This window comes from Diospyros lotus, chromosome 4 (genome assembly GCF_014633365.1).
Source record: "Diospyros lotus cultivar Yz01 chromosome 4, ASM1463336v1, whole genome shotgun sequence".
NCBI classification, from domain to species: domain Eukaryota; kingdom Viridiplantae; phylum Streptophyta; class Magnoliopsida; order Ericales; family Ebenaceae; genus Diospyros; species Diospyros lotus.
In genome coordinates, this window is record NC_068341.1 from 7,048,447 (window position 1) to 7,070,697 (window position 22,251).

The window sequence follows — 22,251 nt, forward strand, 5'->3', positions numbered from 1 at the left end:
TTTCTTGTAACATGGCTCTGATACCAGAAATTGTTGGGAAAAAGGGAAAAGCTATTGCTGAAACAAAAGTAAGTAAAGACTTTTGAAAATGCTGTACACTATTGAATTCTGCAGCAAGCCTATTTATAGGCATACAAGAAGTCAAATACTCTCTCCACATAGTGAAGATAAGGTACACCTCATGCTAAGAAATAGGAACTACTAGGATAACAAATAGACCAAGTCAAATAACAGTTTCCTAACTACAAGCTAACATACTGACTCCAACTAAGTGCCAACAGATTTTGACTTATTCTTCAACACTTATATAGGCCCTTCCCACTGGTTCACATCACAACCATGGGGAAGCTTCTAGCAATTAGCTACACAAGTGGCCATGTGGCTACGGTTATTACAAGGAAAAATTTTAAAATTGCCCTTGGGATCATAACACTCTAGTTCAGACCACAGACCAGATATGGTCTTTGGTGAACCAGACTCACATAGTAGGTAAAAATTTCTCACTAATTAGATGGACGGCACTGACAGTAGAGATGTTGAAGGAGTGACAAACTGAGAGTGAGAGAAGGTGAGAGTGAGTGAATGAGTGAAATGAAAGTGAGCAGAGATCGACATAGTTGGTAAAAATTTCTCACTAATTAGATGGACAGCACTGACAATAGAGATGTTGAAGGAGTGACTAAAACTGAGAGTGAGTGAAGGTGAGAGTGAGTGAATGAGTGAAATGAAAGTGAACAGAGAGATAAATTTAGAATACTGGGAAGTATACCATCCAGTACCTCCAGTAACATCTAGTACGAAAAGCGGGATATAATTTATGGTTTAGAGTATCAGAATGAGGCTAGAACAGTGCACACCAGTCAGCACAGAGCGGTATCTGATCATCAATTAGTAGCAAGAATAATAACAACTCACTCCTAAGAAATGCATAAACTATATTTATAGGCTTGATAAAATTCCTGAAACAAGGTGAACTTTTTTGTATCTACTCCTATCTAATATGGTAATGTAATACCATTTACCATAAAAAAAATAATAATAAAAGTCTTAATAAAGGTAAAATATATTAAGATAAAAATTAAAAAAATAATAATTTTCTGAAGTTCGTAAATGAACAGAATCCTAACATAATTATAATCATAAATTTTAAAAGAATTAGAATTATTGACCTCCACAAGGAAGTTTGTTGTCTCAGCTGCTATTCATAGTATTTGTCACCACAGGTATTCGTAATCTTAGTCTCCTTATAATCATATGGGTTAGGACCATTTAGGATACCCCTGTGCTTCCATGTTGAACTTGGGACTTCAAATCCATTATTTTGGATAACCTTGGAGTTTCCTGAGAATGTTATGGTAGTGCTGATTCCTAACTAACCTCCATCAATTGAATTTTTCTTCAATATTTTTTTGGGGAGGTTGGGGGAAGGGAAGGGAATGGAAAGGAAAAGAAAGAAACTAGATGCATTATAGCGTTGGTCAATTAATCCATCATAAATATGCTTAGACTTCTAGGTTTGTCGCCATAAGCTTCTCATGGTGATTGCTCCACCTCTAATCCATTGAAAATTAAATACTTCGATTTACCAGTAGTCATAGTGATTATCGGTCATTTTCTCATGAATTGTAACCTACTGACGTCAAAAGAAGGGAGGTGAAACAAATAATGGGCTTTCAGCCCATCCTGCCAAATTATCTTTTTTATAACAATATATCCAACATTTATCCCACTATGTGGGGTTGGTTACATGAATTCTAGACTTCCATGTATTTTTGTCTTTTGTCATATCTTCATTTAGGTCCATATACTCCATATCAAACTTTAATGTCTCTCTCAAAGTTTTTTTGGATCTACCTCTACCTCTTTTTTTGACTAATTGTTCCATTTCATCAACTCTCCTCACATGAGCGTCTCTTGGTCTCCTTCTCACATGATCAAACCATCTTAGTCTAGTCTCTCTCATCTTTTCCTCAGTTGGCACTACTCCTACCTTATTATGAATAACCTCATTAGTCATTTCTAATTTTATCTTTTTTTGTATGGTCGCACATCCATCTTAACATCCTCATCTCCGCTACGCTCGTCTTTTGCTCATACTAGTATTTGACTGCCCAAATTATCTTTTTTGTTTGGGAAAAAACCCGTACTTGTCCTGCCATCAGCAATTTAACCTATTTTGTTGGCCTTTATGGAATGGAAATTCCTTTATTGCCAATTCCAGAAGATAATCTAGAAATCTCTAAATTCAATAGTTGCATATTGTTTGAAAATGAGAATAGTGAAATGTGAAAGGAGGCAAAGAAATTGAATCTTCTTGAGATACTTTGATTTGAAATCTTACAAATGAGAAATTTGAATGGGCATTACTATTTGGGAAGCCTTTAATAAGTTGTTTTTTTAGTATGTTTTCAATTTTAGAAGTTAGCACTTTGGATCTTCATAACCTATAGTATACTGAATCTTCTTTGCTGCTGATTCTTTTGTCAACTTCCTGATTGTAATTGATGCAGGTCTCTAGATCTATTGGTGATGTATATATGAAAGATGCACAGTACAACAGAGAACCACTTGATGGGAAATTCAGACTTTCTGAACCGATGGATATGCCTATCTTGTCGGCTACTCCATCTATTATATCTCACCCTCTAGAACCAAATGATTCTTTCCTTATATTTGCATCTGATGGCTTATGGGAACACTTGAGCAATGAAAAAGCTGTGGATATCGTCCATAGTCATCCACATGCTGTAAGACTTTGTCCTCTTTATCTCCTTTCTTCATCACTTTCTGAAACCATATCCATATCTTGTCTTTAGGTGCTTGATAACCTTAACGCTCATACTAATGTTTGTCCAGAATTTGGTTTTTTTTGTAGCAGATGATCTCATAATTCTCAATATTTAATTTCAAATTGCTGATTTTAGGAGATATTAGTTGCATATCTAAGAAAATCTTCAGGTCGAGTACTGTACTTTTTTAATGATTTAATCTATTGGTCTGGAAGAGACTGGTTAAATTAAAGAGAGGAATCCCTTAAGAGGCATGCTTTGCTCATTCGTGAAAAAATTGTAGAATGAATCCTCAAGTTTGGGCGCTGAGAGAGGTTCTGTACGTCAATCCCTTACACGTATTTTATTGTATGGCTAGAGATCAAAATGAGAACCCTTATCAGAAAGGAAGAGAGAAAAAACCTGATTATGCAGATTTGAATCGGTATTGTGTTTTATGCTGTTAGCAATTGCTGGGCTGAAACAGAACAGAGGAAATAAACAGCTAGAAAATGATGTACGTAACATATGGAGGCAGGTGGGAGTACCCGTGACCAAATAGCTTACAGATTATACAACGTTTCTGCATGCCTTCTAGTTGTGCAGTCACTCTTCCTTCCAAGTGATCCTGCTGCATTTTACGTTCTTACTTGCCCGATATAGACAAGCCCCTCATCTCTTTTTATGGTTCTTGGAAGAAAAGAAACAGGGATCTGCTTGGCATTGATCTGAGAATCAGCATCTACTTACCCAACTCATTCTTTGGTTTTCTGGGATGTAGGGAAGCGCCAAGAGGCTTATCAAAGCTGCCCTCCAGGAAGCAGCTAGAAAGCGCGAGATGCGATACTCGGATCTCCGGAAGATCGACAAGAAGGTCCGGCGGCATTTTCACGATGACATAACTGTTATTGTTTTGTTCTTAAACCATGACCTTATCTCCAGAGGCACAGGGCAAGGCCCTCCCCTCTCAATCCGAAGTGCTCTGGAACACTGATGGGTGGAATTGGTTTCTGAACCCCAATTATATACACAGCCTTCCTCTGATTTTTGCGACGCTTAAATAACCCCAAAACCTACTCAACAAGTACCGGATTGCAACCAGCATGCAGCAGCTTCCTTCTACAATGCTGCTCGAGTAACGACACACGGACTTCACTTGTTTAGAGGCTTAAAATATCTGTAAAGTTTTCTTGTTCAGGTAGATGAATATTTGTTGGTGTTGTTGTTGTTGTTGTTGTTGTTGTTGTAATATCCTGATATAATCTATTTGAAAGTATTTTCTAATACTTGCCTTTCAGAATAACACTAGCGCTTATTCTTTTCTAGGCATAATTCATGCAGCGATAGCGTCTGCAACTTTGGAATGTGTTATGATCCACATTTATTAGCTTCGTGGACTCCCATTTTGTATGAATTTTTCCTCTTATGTATCCAACCAAGTTCAATAGCTTTAATTTTTTTTATAATTTATTACTGTAAAAGCTATTATTTTTTATGTTTAAAAGTCAATATTTAGTGGACGATTATTGATAGTTTTTTTTTTTTTTTTTGTATGGGTGATTTTATTGATCTTAATTTGGTCTATTAATTGATAAATTTTTAAGCACTAAATTGTACGCTAATATTCTTATATTATCTTATGAATAAATATCTTAATTTCATGAATATCTCTATGTTATATCATGAATATTTTTATGTCGTATTATAAATATTTTTATATTATACCATCTTACATTGTATCTTGAATATTCTCAAACTATAATTGAAATATCTATATGTTATATCATATATATGTTTTTGTTATCTCACATATACACGTTTATTATATCACAAATACTCATTCATTATACCATGGATACTTTTATATTATAATATAGATATCCTTATATTATACTTCATATACATTTGTGTTATCCTCTAAATACCCCAATTTTATATCACATATACTCTTATATTATATCATAAACACTCTTATCTACATAAAAGTTGTATTGCTAATATCCCAAGATTATACCATGAATATCCCTAGTTGTGTCAAAGTTGGTAGCCTCATGTCATACCATGTACCCCATACAATACACCAAAGTTATATTATGGATATCCCCTTCTATCATATAATATATACCTTAACATTATACTAAAGTTATACCACATATACACTTATATGCATTATAAAAAAGATATCGATATTTGTACTAAAATTGTATTATAGATACCCATGTTATGTCACATATATTGTTATGTTATGCCCTAAATACTCGAATGTTATACAAAAACTATATTATGAGTATTTTTATATTATACCACAAATATTCTTATGTTATATCACAAATACACCGATATCATCTCACACATACTCTTGTCATGCATCATATATATATCACTACTTGATATCATGGATACCATTACATTACTCTACGTTGCATCAAAAATATCTTTATGTCATACTACAAATATCTCTAATCATATCTAGATATGCCTATATTTTGAGGGTACTTGATTATTATATTACAAATATGCCTATGTTAAACTACCCATACCATAGGTATCTTTACATTATGTAATAGTACCTTTTTTTATGAAATAATATTACGTTATACTATACATATTCTTAAGTTATATTATGTATATTTATAATATGTCATAAATGCTCATTTGTCGAAGATATCCCTACATTAAACTACAAATATTCTTACATCATGTTTGAATACCATCATCGTGGATATCTCTATGTTATACCATATATACCCTTATGTCATTTCATATATATATTTTGTTATGTATTAGATGTCATTATGTGATTACACGAATACCTCTAACTATACTAAAGTTATATGATACATACCTCTATACTAAGCAAAGTAATATTCATATTTTTTTTAGCATGAATATCACTACATTATACCAAGAATACCGATATATTATGGACACATATTTTTATATAATTTTACGAATACTTAATAGTTAATATTGTATATATACAACATATATATTAGCGATACCAGAGATACCTAAAGTTTGTATTTATGAGTAATATTATTTTATACAACTAATATGCCAGTATTATTGTATGAATAAATAGACTTTATTATCGAATTTATAATAATAATGTAATTGACTCAATTATAGAGTAAAAATGATTCAATTAAATCAATCACCAAATTAGATAGGTCGAATTCAATCTTAATTTTAAAACTTATATTGTTATATTAAAACTTCATATGTCACAACTCGTAAAATATTAAAATAAAATATTTTTCGGTGCTCTAATTTGACTTTTACTATACTCTAATTTTAATGTTACAAGTGTTTTTATTTTAATTTTATAACTCTAATAATACATTAATATTATTATAATTATTAGTCATTATAACCTTATGATGTACGAATGTTATTTAATAACAATATGAATATATAGTTTTAATATATTATAGTTGTAAAATACAAAAGCAGTCGATTTTGCACCCGATTGCATTATCTATATGTTGAGTCTGCATATATATTTTTTGCTATGAGGGAAGAAAAATGATTGAATCAGTAAAAATAAAAATAAAAATAAAAATAAAAATAAAAAGAATAGACAAGGGAAAATCACAATGCATGAGTTGTTGAAATATTAAAGGAAAATAAAAAAAAAAAAATCCCGGCAAATTACTCGAGTAACCAGTAGCGGGCGATTTCTAGGTTTTATGCTAAAACGCATTTCAAGCCTCGACCCGACGAAGGCCTGAGGCATTTAAATCCACAGACACTACCCCGCCGGGCGAGGGGAATCGATCGAAAGCTGCACAATCCGAACAATCATGGCGGATTCTTCTGATTCTGATCAATAGAGACACTCCTCAACTTACATCTCACAGGCGTCGCTATATATATATATATATATATGTGCAGATAGAGAATTCACTGAGCTGGAAACATGAGATCAGTTTCGAGCCTAGTTTTTTTGTTGCTGTACTTCACATTGAGCGTGCTTCAACAGCAATCGGAGTCTGCACCTCAAGCCTTTCGGAGAGACCCGGGGCATCCTCAGTGGCATCACGGAGCCTTTCAAGACGTCAAAGATAGTGTCCGATCCGACGTCCGTAGCATGCTTCATTCCCGCGCCGAGGTATTATTCCAGTGTCGACTATGGATTGCTTTTCTATCGTCTTCCGGTTGTCTTCAACTTTCGCTGTTTGGTAGGTTGATTTATGTGGGAGTTGTTACTGTAATTACTCTGATTTATGTTCACTGGAACCGATAATTGCTGGCTGAACGGATCATGTAATAAACTCTTGACACTTGTAGCTTTAGCCATGAATCTTCCTGGAATTTGACTCTCACTTATTTTTTGCGCTGCAATTTCTTTGGCGATGAATTTGTTCATCTTGTGACTTTTTTCCCATACAATTTCAACAGAAAAAGCCAAATATCTCCTTCTTTTGGGGTTTCATAATTGATGCCATTTTAGCTGCTAGGACTGCTGGATGTGGGATTTGAAGCATAAAAGGAATTTTGCTCTGGAATTTCTTTATATGATGATCATCTCTTGCGCATTGAGGTCCAAAATGTATCTTCTCTTGGGCTTGAGCTCATGCAAATGCATTCGGTTGCCTGCGTTTTGATCATGGAACTGTGGTTCCAAATGGTTATCTATGCTACATTATATTTTTTGTTTTTTATAAATTTTGCATTTTGAACATATGATATAAAATGTTTTCTCATTTTACTGCTTATTATGTGATTAGGATTTAGGAGGAGAAGTGAATCTTTTAAGCAAATTATAAGGCCTTTGGAGGCATGTGTTTGTGACATGAAAAGTGAAAATTTTGCATTTATTTTCACATTCTTAAGTATTGTGATCTATATCTCGTGTTTGACATTCATGTTTAAGCCATAAAATTTTGGGAGTTCAGTTCCAGTGGTCATATATTATTAGTGTCGTGCAGGTTCCTTTTCAGGTACCACTCGAAGTAAATGTTGTCCTGATTGGTTTCAGTGGTGATGGTGGCTATAGATATACTATTGATGCACACAAGTTGGAAGAGTTTCTAAGAGTCAGCTTCCCTTCTCACAGGCCATCATGCCTAGAGACAGGCCAGCCCCTTGATGTTGAGCATCACATAGTCTACAATGTATTTCCTGTAAGTTCTTCTAGATTATGATTTTTAAGTATTTCATCCCCATGGTGGACAATTTGGAAACTTAAAACTTTCATCTTTGGGCTTCTGCACCATTTTTTATTATTTCATGTGAAGTTATTTGTAGTGGAATTGAGCTTTTCACAGTTATAACTCAAGAAAAATTTATTGCTAGAGTAATATACTAGTTTGCAACTTAGGATACTAATTATTTGTAGTGATGTTGGTCATGATTTCACTACTATGCCCCTTTCAATTTAAAATTTTCATAGTAATAGAATTGTTGTTTGTGGGTAAAAGTTAAATGGTACAACCTCTTGCAAGTTCATCAAAACTGTTGAAATATGGTGATATCATGGTCGAGATAATGCCCTGATTTATGATTAAGATAAAGCTCCAACTTCCCTAGATTCTAGGAGGAGATAAGATCTTATTTCTAGGAGGAGATAGGATCTTATCTATCTCTAAAATTTAGGAGATTGGTTCTATCTTAAATTTGTTGTTATACTTGTATTTTAAATAGCTTTGTTGTATTTTAAATTCCTAGATTTTAGGAACCTTTGTTTATTTAAACTCCTCATGGAGTATTCAATGATATACGAAAGTACAGTTTTTCTTTCTGGATTGCATCATCCAAGCGTGTCTTGCTGTTCATTATAGTTTTTAACATGGTATCAAAGCCTTCATTTTGCTCTTAGATCCTGACCATACCTTCATTGCACTCCTCTTGTTCTTTGTTTCCTCTCCTAGGCTTTTATTGCCTTCTCTTGGTTTCTTCATTACTAAGGATGTTAGAAATTTCAAAGGTTAATCCCTGCCTAACCACTGGTGAGTCAAAACCAGATTTGATTATCGGAACAAATGGAAGTGCCGACACCAGCTCCAGATCCAACAGTGGAGAACTGCCTGGAATGCATGTTTCCTACAGATTGGATGGTAAAAATTACCTCCAATGGGCACAGCTTGTTCGAACCTTCCTCAAAGGACGAGGGAAGCTAGGACACCTCACTGATTCACCTCCAAAGACTACTGATCCAGCTTTTCCGACATGGGATATCGAGGACTCCCTCATCATGTCATGGTTGTGGAATGCCATGCAACCTGAGGTTAGTAAGAACTATATGTTTTTAGATTTTGCTAAGGCCATTTGGGACACCATTAGGCAGACCTATTCCAAGGTACATGATGCTTCGGTAATCTTTGATATCAAAACAAAGATTAATAGTACTCGACAAGCATCTCTAACTGTTATCGAGTATTTTAACAAGATGAATGGGCTTTGGTTGGAGCTAGATCAATATCAAGAGATCAAGATGATATGCAATATTGATGCCGCCACTCTTAGCCGGATTATTGAAAGAGATAGGATTGTGGAATTTCTAGCTGGATTGAATGCTGAGTTTGATTAAGTAAGGATTCAGATTTTTGGTAGGGAGAAGCTACTCGCTATGGTGAGGAGTGAAGAAAACCAAAGGGGAGTCATGCTTAGTGATAGTGGAACAGAAGGATCAGCCGTGGTCACTGCAAAAAAGGATGGGGCACGGTTCAGAATGGGAAAAACAGAGGCCAAAAATCGCGAAGGGCTTTGGTGTAGTTTCTACAACAAGCCTAGGCATACCCAGGATCATTGCTTCAAACTTCATGGTAAGGAGGTTGTGTTAAAGAAGATGGAAGGTTTTAAAAATATGGCAACACAAAGGCAGGCCTACATATCAGCCAAGGAGCACGAGGAAGGAGAGACAGCTAGTAAGGTAGAATCAGCCCCTGGTACTGATCTTGCTCAACTTGATGGTGAAGAGATTAACAAACTTAAGGCTTTCCTTAAGACCATCAATGATGAAAACTGTGTTTTTGCCCAACAAGGTAATTGCTTACATTTAGTCTCTTTTAATGCCTCTAAAACTGATAACAATGACATTTGGATCCTAGATTCAGGAGCCACTGACCATATGACCCTTGATCCATTGGTTTTTGACACTTATGAGCCTATTGTAACCTCTAAACAGATTACCATTGCTAATGGAACTTCAGTTTCCATTAAAGGTCAAGGAACAATTATCCCTAGCCCAAATATTACCCTTCAAAAGGTCCTACATGTGCCAAACCTATCCACTAATCTTGTGTCTGTTCATCGGCTTACTAATGATCTAAACTGCCATGTTAATTTATCTCCTAATGTATGTGAATTTCAAGCCTTGAGGACCGGGAAGATGATTGGTGTAGCTAGGGAACAACATGGGCTGTATTTTTTGGAGAAAAGGGGAGGCTATCCTTTAGCTGGAAATTGATCTTTTAAGGCTGTTGGATTCTCTCAGCTACATCTAATCCCACTGCACATGTTTGGCTACAACATTACAGGCTTGACCACCCTTCGTTTCCTCTTCTAAAAGCCATGTTTCCTTCCCTGTTTCAGTCCCTAGACCTTAGTGAATTTCAGTGTGATGTATGTGTTATTTCCAAGTATCACCAAGTGTCCTATCCACCTAGTAATAAGAAGTCATCTAAACCTTTCTCTTTGGTTCATTCCGATCTTTGAGGACCCTCTAAAACACCAAATTGTTCGGGGGCCCGATGGTTTATTTCATTTATTGATGATTGTACTTGAATGACTTGGGTTTTCTTATTGAAAGATAAGGCTGCAGTTAACACCATTTTGCCATATTCCTGTAAGTTAATTTCCACTCAATTCAGTTGCTCTATTTAGAAATTCTGAACTGATAATGCAAAGGATTATGTTAATAATCATTTGCACCAATTCTTTCAACAAGAAGGGATAGTTCATGAGTTTTCTTGTGTCCACACTCCGCAACAAAATGGAGTGGTGGAACGAAAGATGAGACACCTTCTTAATGTTGCTAGAAGTCTCCTACATCATCATAATGTGGCTAAGAATTTCTAGGGGGAAGCTATTCTTACAACAACCTACTTGATAAACTGAGTACCCTAAAAAATCCCATCAAACCCCATTTCAACTCCTATCTACTCTTACCCAGATCTAACTCTGCATTCTCCTCTTCCATTAAAGGTCTTTGGGTGTGTTTCTTTTGCTCATATTCCCAAGCAAAATAGAGACAAACTTGATCCTAGGGCCCTAAAATGTGTTTTCCTAAGCTATTCTCCTACCCAAAAGGGGTACAAATGCTACCATCTAACTACAAAGAAATTTTACATTTCCAAGGATGTTACATTTGTTGAATCCCAACCTTTTTTTTCTTCACCTCAGACTGGTTGCCGGGAGAGCATTTGGATGGTGACCAGGTGGCTGGAGATATTTTTCAACTGACTGAAGCACAACTCCCTAACTCTCAGCTCTCTTCTTGTCCTCCAGTCAATTCTAAGCCCCTCTCATCTTAGCCAAACAACAACAGTGAGCAGATTGATCCTGAATCTCACAACTTGCAGTCCAACCAGCAGGCTCCAGGTCGTTTCAAGGGATCTCCCTATGTTTTCAAAAGAAGACAGTCTATTCTGGATCCACAGCAAGTGCCACCATTTGATCCTAGTCAAGGTAAGGAATTTATACAATCCTCTATCCCAGAAAATGACTCCTAGCTTTCTTCTTTAGATTGTTCTAATCCTTCTAACTCAAGTTATGATGATTTAGATCTTCCTATTGCTGTTAGGAAGGGAGTCAGAAGCTGTACCCAACATCCCTTAACTAATTTCTTATCCTACCACCGGCTGTCCCAAAAACACAAAGGATTCCTAGCATCTTTGGATTCAATTGTCATTCCTGATTTAGTAGAAGAGGCCCTAAGAGATCAAAATTGGGAGTAAGCCATGATGGAAGAGATGAGAGCCTTCAAGAAAAATCAGACTTGGGAAATTGTGTCACGGCCAAGAGGGGTTTTGCCAGTAGGCTGCAAATGGGTATTCAATGTAAAATATAAGGCTGATGGAACATTAGAAAGGTACAAGGCTAGTGGGAGAATTCTAATTTCTTTGGTAGCATTTTTTGGATGGACACTGCAACAGTTTGATGTTAAGAATGCCTTTTTGCATGGAGACCTAGGAGAGGAAGTTTTCATGGAGTTGCCTCTGAGATTTCAAGGAAAAGAAAAAGGAAAAGTATACAGGCTCAAGAAAGCCCTCTATGGGCTCAAACAGTCCCCAAGGGCCTGGTTTGGCTGGTTCTCTAAAGCCATGAAGACTATGGGATACAGTCAAAGCTGGGGTGATCATACACTTTTCATGAAGCACTCAAGGGAAGAAAAAATTACAGCCTTGCTAGTATATGTGGATGACATAATCGTGACTGGAAATGATGAGGAGGAACAAATGCTGCTAAAAAGGAATCTAGCCCAAGAGTTTGAAATCAAGGATCTTGGTATCCTTTGATATTTCTTGGGCATTGAAGTGGCCTACTCTAAGGATGGTATCTTCCTATCTCAAATTAAATATATTTTGGATCTACTTGCTGAAACATGGCTTACTGGAGGCAAGGGTTTTAGTGTCCTGATGGAACCTAATGGAAAACTATGGCAGAATCCTAATAGTCAACCAATTGACAAAGGGAGATATCAAAGGTTAGTGGGCCGGTTGATATACCTTTCTCATACTAGCTAGACCTGATATTACCTTTGTTGTTAGTCTTGTGAGCTAATTCATGCATAACCCAACTGATGAGCACATGCAAGCTGTAAGGAAGATACTTGGCTATCTGAAGACTAATCTAGGTAGGGGTCTATTGTTCAGAAGAGGAAGGGAATTAGATGTTAAAAGCTTTACTAATGCTGATTATGCAGGATCTATCACTGATAGAAGATCAACCACAGGGTATTGTGTATTCCTAGGTGGGAATCTAGTGTCTTGGAGGAGTAAGAAACAGAGTATAGTGGCTAGATCAAGCGCAAAATCAGAATTTAGGGCTATGGCCCTTGGAATATGTGAGTTGCTATGGCTAAAGATTATCCTAGAAGATTTGAAGATAAAAAGTTCAGGGAGCAATTGGGTTATCTTGTGATAACAAATCTGCTATAAGTATTGCACACAGTCCGGTTCAGCATGACAGGACAAAACACATTGAGATAGATCGACACTTTATAAAAGAAAAATTGGATGCAGGACTAATCCATATTCCTCATGTTTCATTTAAGGAACAGGTAGCCGATGTATTCACAAAAGGTCTGGCAGCTAAGAGGTTTGAGGATCTAATATGCAAGTTTGGAATGGTAGATATCCAGTTTGGGGGGGGAGTGTTGAAATATGGTGATATCATGGTCAAGATAATGCCCCGATTTATGATTAAGATAAAGTTCCAGCTTCCCTAGATTCTAGGAGGAGATATGATCTTATCTATCTCTAAAATTTAGGAGATTGGTTATATTTTAAATCTGTTGTTATACTTGTATTTTAAATAGCTTTGTTGTATTTTAAATTCCTAGATTTTAGGAACCTTTATTTATTTAAACTCCTCATGGAGTATTCAATGATATACGGAAGTACAGTTTTTCTTCCAGGATTACATCATCCAAGCCGTGTCTTGCTGTTCATTACAGTTTTTAACAAAAACTAATGTTCTAACATTTAAATAGTTAGGTGAAGCAGAAACAGCATTGGGTAAGGGTTACTAGTTTACAATTGGACTAATCTAAATAAAAAGGGAATTTAGCCATAAATATATCATAATTGTAATATAAAATTAAGAAATTATCTAAACCTAAATATGAAAAATGTCCAAATCATATTGTATGCAACTGATGGAATCCAACCGATGGGAAGGATCTCCAATGGATGAAATGGATTGAATTGTATTTCAGAATTGGGATTACAGAAAATAAAAGTAAGTACAGCAACAACTGGGCGTTCGAGAGGCCCAGAACTCTCCTACAATTACTCCAAATTCTTCACCCCCTCTACCTCTCTTCCTACCCCTTTTATATGCTGTTATTCCCCTCTCTCTCCTGCATAACCGTATTTGGTTATGCAGGCGTGTCTGCTGGTTTGTTACACAAACTAGCCAAATATCTATCCTATCCCTCGCGCACATGCTGGTCGAAGCTTCCTCCAGCTGTACTTCCAACTCCCCTCAGCTGCTTGTGACGCCTAGAGTAAGTATGCAAAACCGGGGGTCTAACATCACTCCCTCCCCCAACTTTCACCTTGTCCTCAAGGTGAAAACCAGGAAACTGCTGTTGAATGAGGTTGAAAGGCTCCCAAGTGGCGTCCAATGGTGGTAACCCCTTCCATTGCAGCAGAACGTCAAAACCTCCCACATTATTTCCTTTGCCTGGTCTGACTCCCAACACTGCCTCCGGTTCAACCAGCATCTCTAGCTCTGCACTTAACTGATTGGGAATATCCACCGCGGCTTGCAATGCCCCCTTGGCTTCTCGCAGCTGGGATACATGGAATACTGGGTGAATGCTGCAAGATGAAGGTAACTTTAACCTGTAAGCCACAGGTCCAACCTCCCTCTCCACCTCAAACGGACCATAAAATCTAGGAGCCAATTTCTCATTAGTACGACTAGCCAATGACTTTCGACGATAGGGAATTAGTTTTAGGTAAACTAAGTCCCCTACTTCAAACTTCATTGCTCTTCTCTTCATATCAGCCCCCTTCTTCATGATAGCTTGAGCTCTTTGTAGCTGTGCCTTCAGTTCCTCCAGAATGTGGGCTCTCTTGACAAGCTGTTGTTCCACTACTGAAACCGGTGTGGAGCCCCTTTCAACTTTAAGTATTGCTGGCGGTTCACGCCCATAGACGGCCTGGAAAGGTGTAGTTCTAGAGGCTGTGTGGTATGAAGTATTGTATCACAATTCCGTCCACGGTAGCCACACAAACCAAGATTTAGGCTTGGAAGAAGCAAAGCAACGAAGGTATGTCTCCAATGTCCTATTCAGCACCTCCGTTTAACCATCCGTTTGTGGATGGTAAGCTGTGCTGCGTAGGAGCCTGGTGCCTTGGAGACGAAACAGTTCCTCCCAGAATTTGCTCATGAAGATCTTATCCCGATCAGATACAATGGACCGTGGTAGACCATGAAGCCTTACAATCTCCTTGATGAAGACTCCTGCCACTTCTCCAGCAGAATAAGGGTGTTTCAGCCTCACAAAATGGCCATACTTGCTGAGTCTATCAACCACCACTAAAATCGAATCTATTTTTCCTGACCTGGGTAAGCCTTCGATAAAGTCCATTGCAAGGTCTTCCCAAATTTGATTTGGGATCGGAAGGGGTTGCAAAAGCCCTCCTGGCTTGAGTGCCAGAACTTTGTTTTGCTGGCAAATCGCACAGTGGCTTACATACCTGTGAATGTCCCTCTTCATTCCCAGCCAATATACACTTGCCGCAATCCTCTTGTAAGTCTTCAAGAATCCCGAGTGCCCCCCAACATTCCCATCATGACCCTCATGTAAGAGCAATGGGATGAGAGAAGAACCCTTCGGTAGATATAGCCTCCCCTTGTAGAAGAGAAAACCATCCACCAACTGAAAATGGGGTCTGGAAGTAGGATCCCGCTGGAGATCCTTGACCACCTTTTGCAGCCCTTCATTGTCAGCTATCTCCTTAGCTAGCTGATCTAGTTGGAGAATCTGAGGAACGGTTAAAGCGAGGAGGGCAGCAGAGTGGCTGATGCGGGACAACCCATCAGCTGCTTTATTCTCTAACCCAGGTCTATATTGGATTTCAAACTGAAACCCCATTAACTTAACCATCCACTTCTGATGTTCTGGACTCACCAATCTTTGTTCCATCAAGAACTTGAGACTTTTTTGATCTGTCCTGACCACAAATTTCTGTCCCAAAAGGTAGTGTCTCCACTTTTGCACCGCAAATACGATAGCCATAAGTTCCCTCTCATACACTGATTTCCTCCTTCCTAGCTGATTAAATGCCTGACTGAAGTATGCAATAGGTTGATGGTCCTGCATTAATACTGCCCCCATGCCATGTCCAGAAGCATCCGTCTCCACCTCAAATGGCTTGTCAAAATTCGGCAAAGCTAACACCGGCAGTGACACCATGGCAGCTTTGAGCTGTTGGAAGGCTTGCTCAGCAGCCTCATCCCAAAAGAAATTACCCTTCCTAAGTCTGTCCGTGAGTGGCCATGCTATCTTGCCATAATCTTTAACAAAACGCCTGTAGTATCCGGTGAGACCAAGAAAACCTCGCAACTCCTTCAATGTGGTAGGGGAGGGCCACTCCAACATGGCTTTTACCTTGCTATAATCAGTCGAGACTCCTTCTTGCGATATAATATGACCCAGGTACTCAATTTCCAGTTGTTCGAATGAACACTTCTTCTTATTCGCGAACAAATGGTTAGCTACCAATACCTCCAGAACCGAGCACAAGTGTTGTGCATGCTGTTCAAAATCTTTGCTAAAAACCAAGATGTCATCAAAGAAAACTAGCACGAAACGCCTCATCTGTTCTCTGAAGATATCATTCATCAGTGACTGAAACGTGGCTGGCGCGTTAGTCAATCCAAAAGGCATTACGAGGAATTCATAATGGCCTTCATGTGTCCGAAATGCTGTCTTTGGAATATCCCCAGCCTTGACGCGAATTTGGTGATACTCAGACTTAAGGTCGAGTTTGGAGAAGACTTTGGCCCCATGAAGCTCATCCAGCAACTCTTCAATCACTGGAATTGGAAATTTGTCGGCCACTGTCACCTTATTCAATGCCCGATAATCCACACAGAACCGCCACCCTCCATCCTTCTTCTTGACCAGCAGAACCGGACTAGAAAAAGGGCTGGAACTGGGTTGTATGATCCCTGCTGCTAGCATCTCTCCTACCATCTTCTCAATCTCGTTTTTCTGTAGATAAGGGTAACGATAGGGTCGCACACTAACCGGAATAATGCCTGGTAGCAGGTTGATGGCATGATCCTTCTTTCGGGAAGGAGGCAGCCCTTCAGGTGCTGAGAATACCTCCTCAAACTCAGCTAACACCTTCTTAAGGAACGGTGGGACCTCGACCGTACTGTCACTGTAATCAGCTGCCATTGTTCCCAACTCAAGCAACATTCCTTCTCCATTCTCCTTGAAAGCCTTCATCATCGCTTTCAGGGATACCAAGCTTTTGCTCAAGCTAGGATCTCCCTGCAAGGTCACGGCCAATCCCCCCACCTGGAACTTCATAGTCAAGGCTTTCCAATCCACTCTCATCTTTCCCACTGCAGCCAACCACTTCATCCCAAGAATTACATCTGAGCTACCCAGCTCCAGAGGTAGAAAATCTTCCACTATTTGCAAGTTTTGTAGATGCAACTTTACCCCCTTGCAAATACCGGTCCCTTGTACTGCCATCCCGGTTCCCATGATAACACCATAACCAGTCGTTTCTGTTCGCGGCAACCCCAATTGTTGAACCAACTCTGTCGCTATGAAGTTGTGCGTCGCCCCCCCGTCAATCAGAACTACCACTGGTTGCCCTTCTATAACACCTTGTAGCTTCATGGTCTACGGTGTTGTTAATCCAACCACCGAATTCATGGAGAGTTCAATGATTTCGCTGCCTTGGCATACATCCTCTCCTTCCTCTTCTTCCCTCACTTCTGTGGTTCCCCGTTCAGATCCTTCCCTCTCTTTCTCTTCATCATAAATCATCATAACGTGCAGTTCCTTGTTCTTGCATCTGTGACCAATCGAGTACTTCTCATCACAACGGAAACACAATCCCTTCTCCCTCTTGGCTTTCCACTCAGCCTCGCTGAGTCGTTTAAAGGAAGCACTACTACCACTCTCGGCCACTGGTAGCTTACTGCTCGCCTGATTCGAGACTCTCGAATAAGGAGTCGGGCTTCTGGATTGAGTGGGAGAGATTCTAACCGTGTTGGAAGTAGAGTAGGTGGGAAATTTACTTCCCGCTGGTCCGAACCCCCTACTGCAGGTTAGGATGGCTGCATTTTTATCCTCAATACATTGCGCCATTAGCATGACCCGATCCAACCCCCTGGGTTGAAGTACCCTGATCTCAGCCTTAATTTCAGGCTTAAGACCGTTGATGAAATGTCCATCCAAAAACGCCTCAGAGACGTCCGACACAGGTACCGCCAACGTCTCAAACATCAGCCTATACTCTTTAACCGTACCTTCTTGTCGCAGAGCTAGGAACCTCTCTTCCAGCGACCCTTCTTGAGTTGGGCGGAATCGGTTAAGAATTCCTTACTTGAGCCCTTCCCAGCTGCGGATCCCCCTGCGCCTAGACTCCCACTGGAACCAAGCGAGGGCCCCTGCCTCGAAGCACAATGCGGCTGACTCGATCTTCTCGTCCTCTGACAGCTGGTTGACCGTGAAGTATCTTTCCGCCCTGAAAATCCAGTCGTCTGGATTGTCTCCTTCGAAGGTAGGCATTTCCAGCCGCTTACCTCTCCCCTCCGGTCGCCATGCAGCGTTCATGCTTCCTTCCATTCTGTGACTCATACCCCCCTGGTGTCATTTCGGAATCTGGGGTCAAATCCGGTGGCCAGTCGTTCCCATGAGCCTTAGCCTTCCGCTCCCGTTCCTGTTCGTCCCACCTTGTGCGCATGATAGCGAACTGCTCCAGCATCTCGGCTACGTTCCGATTTATGGTTTGAATCTCTCCCCTCATCGTGTCAACCTTCCCCTCCAGGTCCCCCACTCTCTCGGTTAAGTTTACCATGATGATCGAAGATGCTCTGATACCAAAATGATGGAATCCAACCGATGGGAAGGATCTCCAATGGATGAAATGGATTGAATTGTATTTCAGAATTGGAATTACAGAAAATAAAAGTAAATACAGCAGCAACTGGGCGTTCGAGAGGCCCAGAACTCTCCTACAATTACTCCAAATTCTTCACCCCCTCTACCTCTCTTCCTACCCCTTTTATATGCTGTTATTCCCCTCTCTCTCCTGCATAACCGTATTTGGTTATGCAGGCGTGTCTGCTGGTTTGTTACACAAACCAGCCAAATATCTATCCTATCCCTCGCGCACATGCTGGTCGAAGCTTCCTCCAGCTGTACTTCCAACTCCCCTCAGCTGCTTGTGACGCCTAGAGTAAGTATGCAAAACCGGGGGCCTAACAGCAACCCATCAATATTTTTTGACATTCAAGGTGTTAATGACCTCATTATTAGATTAAAATAACTGAGAAGTGTATAAAGTAATCCTTCATGTGCAAACCCATCAAGAATCTTTAGCTAAGATTCACTAACCCTTCCAAAAAGGTTACATGTCCATGTTGGACGGCTATACAAACTCAAAACACTCATGGAATCACTTTCTGATTTGTCTATGCATTGTGATGTTATATTAAATTTATGGATTTATAGACCATACTTTGTAACTGGGGATTGACATTTTGGCATTTAAGCTATGAAAAACATAGTTTTTGAATTAAATTACCACTATCTTGCATTTTCTTCATTGTCTTTGAATAAATGTGAACACATGACATATAAAAGATATTTTCCTCATGTCTCTATTCTGTTATGTTGTGACTGTCGTTTTGATGTGTTCACATGTGCGTTAGTCTATGCTTCTTAGGTTTTTATTAATATTATAATGCCATAGGAGAAAAAATGGTTGGCATTGTAAAAATACATCCAATTCATGTATATGTGATTGAAACCTTAGCCACTTTAGTATAATCCATTGCAACTTCATACCTGAAATTAACCAAAACGCTCAAATATTAACCAAATCAAACACAACAGTTACTATAAAATGCTAATACCCTAGCACATGCACTCCGTAAATAGATAATTTGGGAAACCAAGGTGATCCCAAAGTTCTATTTATATTCCTTTCCTTAAAAGTTTTCTAAAAAGGGAAAAATTAAATTTGATGAACAAAAATCTAGAATAAAGTTTTGGCTTTCAATACATAAAAAATACCCTGTTTATATCTGATGTATATTGTTAAAGGGAAATTGTACTAAAAAGCATCTTACATCCAAATGGTTTAAATGCAACTTATGCAAATCTGACTCTATCCCTTCTTATAGAAGAATAAAGAAATCCATCACTATCATACTGCAGTTTAGAACATGTGTGTCACATGTTCTTTTTCTTGTTTCCTGTACCAAAATAATTTGCTTTCTAGTAGCGTAGACTCATACATTGATAACGCATATGCTTATATATCTAATAGATGCACATAATTGTATGTATTTAAGCTAAACTTCAAATAACATTGAACTCACAGTTCCAAATGATGGAAAGCATAAATTTTACCAACTCTTCATAGGAAAATCATAGAAAGATGCAAATATGAAAGCAAAATGTATAGCTTCGGTTCCATGGTTCTGTTTTATGAGGCATTAAAATAAGAGCTCTAAAGAAAGTTATCATTCTAAAAGGATAAGAAAGAAAATCTGTGTAAGGAATTTTGATGAAAGTTCAAGAAAACTAAAGAAAAGAATCAAGATATTGAAAAAAAAATCATAAAGTTGACTGTTCGAAGGAAATCAAAATCTTTCGCTCTCAACTGTAGAAAGCACTTGGATTATATGTGCAGTATTTATGTATATTTATGCTTGTACAAATATATGAATAGTTGTAATGCATATGGATGTATTTTTCATTCAATTGTATTGTTTTTGTGTAGTCTCTTAAATAAATTTAGTCTTTAAACTGAATGAGGTAAACAACTGTGTTGGGTTTTTGCATGGAGAATTCTGTCTAGAAGATGAAGATGACAGAACCTGTTAGAAGAATGAGTGTGGCTGGATTTTTTCTAAGTTAGATTAGTTAACTTAGATGTTATATTATAAGGGTTATTTTAGTCATTGAGTATATAAAATAACCAGTTTTGTAATTAACACCCCTATGGGTTATAAATAGGAGGCGAGGGCTAGGCAGTCGCATATAACAATCATTCATCAATTTCTGTCTCTGAATACAAGTGAGATTGCCGAGAGGGAGAAAAGGCTTTGAGAGAGAGAGAGTTTTTGTAATCTCTTGTGGGGGCAGTGTACTTGTGTGAAAGAGAGTTGAGGGTTTCTTGTAATCTGTTTTAACGGTTTCTAGTGGAATTTGCTCTCGGGATTGGAGGCTGGATGTAGGACTGATCTTTGATCAGTTCGAACCAGGATAACTTATTGTGCCTGCTGTTTGGTTTGATTGTTTCTTGCTTAATCTCTTTTACTGTTCTTGCATTTGCAGTTTACATTTTCTGTTGTGGGTGTTTCTCGGGTGAGGAGTGTTGAGAAATTGGCAAACTAAGATTATTGAATTGAGTTTCTAAGAGCTCCCAATCCTAACAAACTGGGAGACCAAATTTCACATAAATCACAGTTCTTAGGGGATTTTTGGCCAACTAAACTACTAGCAAACAAAAAATCACATAAATCACAGTTCACTAGGAGATAGTTCTTATAGCTACATGTATGAATATAAAGTGAGTAGATGGACTGATGTGTGAAGGTTGTAGAGTGAGCTGAATGAGAGAGGGGGTTAACTTTTGTATACCATACTGTAGCTGTCGGTTCTGTTGAATGTGAATGGATAAGCAGTTTTTCTTGTTTGAAGAAAGATAAGTTTTTGTTCTAATGCTTTTAGGGGTTAACTAACAATTTTCAGAATGGGTCCATGAGTTCTACTGACCTACCTATCCAGTCTACTATTTAAGACATTACTGAAAGTGAAGTATAGAGGCCTTAATGTTGCTTTAGAGCTGATTGTGGTTGGACATCAGGATGCTCGCTGCTATAGTTTGATTGGCTACAGAGTTAAAAAAAATGAATGAAAAAGTAAAATTAAGGATTGAACTTGGAAAAAATGTTTTGGTTGGCTACAGGGTAAAAAAAAAAAAAGTAAATCAAACCGTATACGCAATTGCTTTTCAGAACTTTAGTATTAAACAAGTGCTGCTACCCTAACCTCTCCCCTAACAACCAAAGAAAAGGGGAAAAAAAGAAAAAAGAAAAATCTAAACTTATGTAATTTTTTGCCTTCATGGATGCAGTGAACCATAATTTTGTCTTCAGCACAATAAAGACTGGCTTTTCTGAAAGGTCATTACTTCTTTTTTTCTTTTTGGTGCAAATGCTTTACACTTTAACTGTATATACGTTCTCAGGCTGGGCAACCAGAACTGATAGAACTTGAGAAGGCACTCAGGGAAGCAATGGTTCCTGCCGGAACTGCTAGAGAGGTGATAATGATTTATTTATTTATTTATTTTTCTTCTCAACCACTGCACAGTCTATATTTTATGAGACAATAAAGTTCTCATATATTTTGGATCTTGTAGGTCGATTTTGGGAGAGAGGTCCCTGCTTTTGATGTGGATGCAACAGCCGTAGAGCCAGTGTTCCAGAATCTTTATTCCTACATATTTGACATGGAAAGTGGGAGATATTCTACAGAAGAGACAGACAGACCTGTTCCAAGTGCAATATTTATTATCAATTTTGACAAGGTACTTTACCATTT

At 38.3% G+C, this 22,251-nt stretch overlaps 2 protein-coding genes across 2 annotated transcripts in view; both read left to right on the top strand.

Moving 5' to 3' along the window:
• The window catches only part of LOC127799565 (probable protein phosphatase 2C 42), a 34,563-nt gene extending 30,455 nt beyond the window's left edge, over positions 1-4,108 (top strand). The window contains exons 3-4 of the mRNA XM_052333709.1: positions 2,511-2,747; positions 3,550-4,108. Coding sequence (XP_052189669.1) covers positions 2,511-2,747; positions 3,550-3,762 — 450 coding nt within the window. The 3' untranslated portion in view covers positions 3,763-4,108. The remainder of the gene's footprint in view (positions 1-2,510; positions 2,748-3,549) is intronic.
• A 2,334-nt stretch (positions 4,109-6,442) lies between these two features.
• The window catches only part of LOC127799555 (uncharacterized), a 38,495-nt gene continuing 22,686 nt past the window's right edge, over positions 6,443-22,251 (top strand). The window contains exons 1-4 of the mRNA XM_052333685.1: positions 6,443-6,879; positions 7,700-7,894; positions 21,896-21,970; positions 22,070-22,237. Of these exons, the coding sequence (XP_052189645.1) occupies positions 6,688-6,879; positions 7,700-7,894; positions 21,896-21,970; positions 22,070-22,237 (630 nt within the window). The 5' untranslated portion in view covers positions 6,443-6,687. The remainder of the gene's footprint in view (positions 6,880-7,699; positions 7,895-21,895; positions 21,971-22,069; positions 22,238-22,251) is intronic.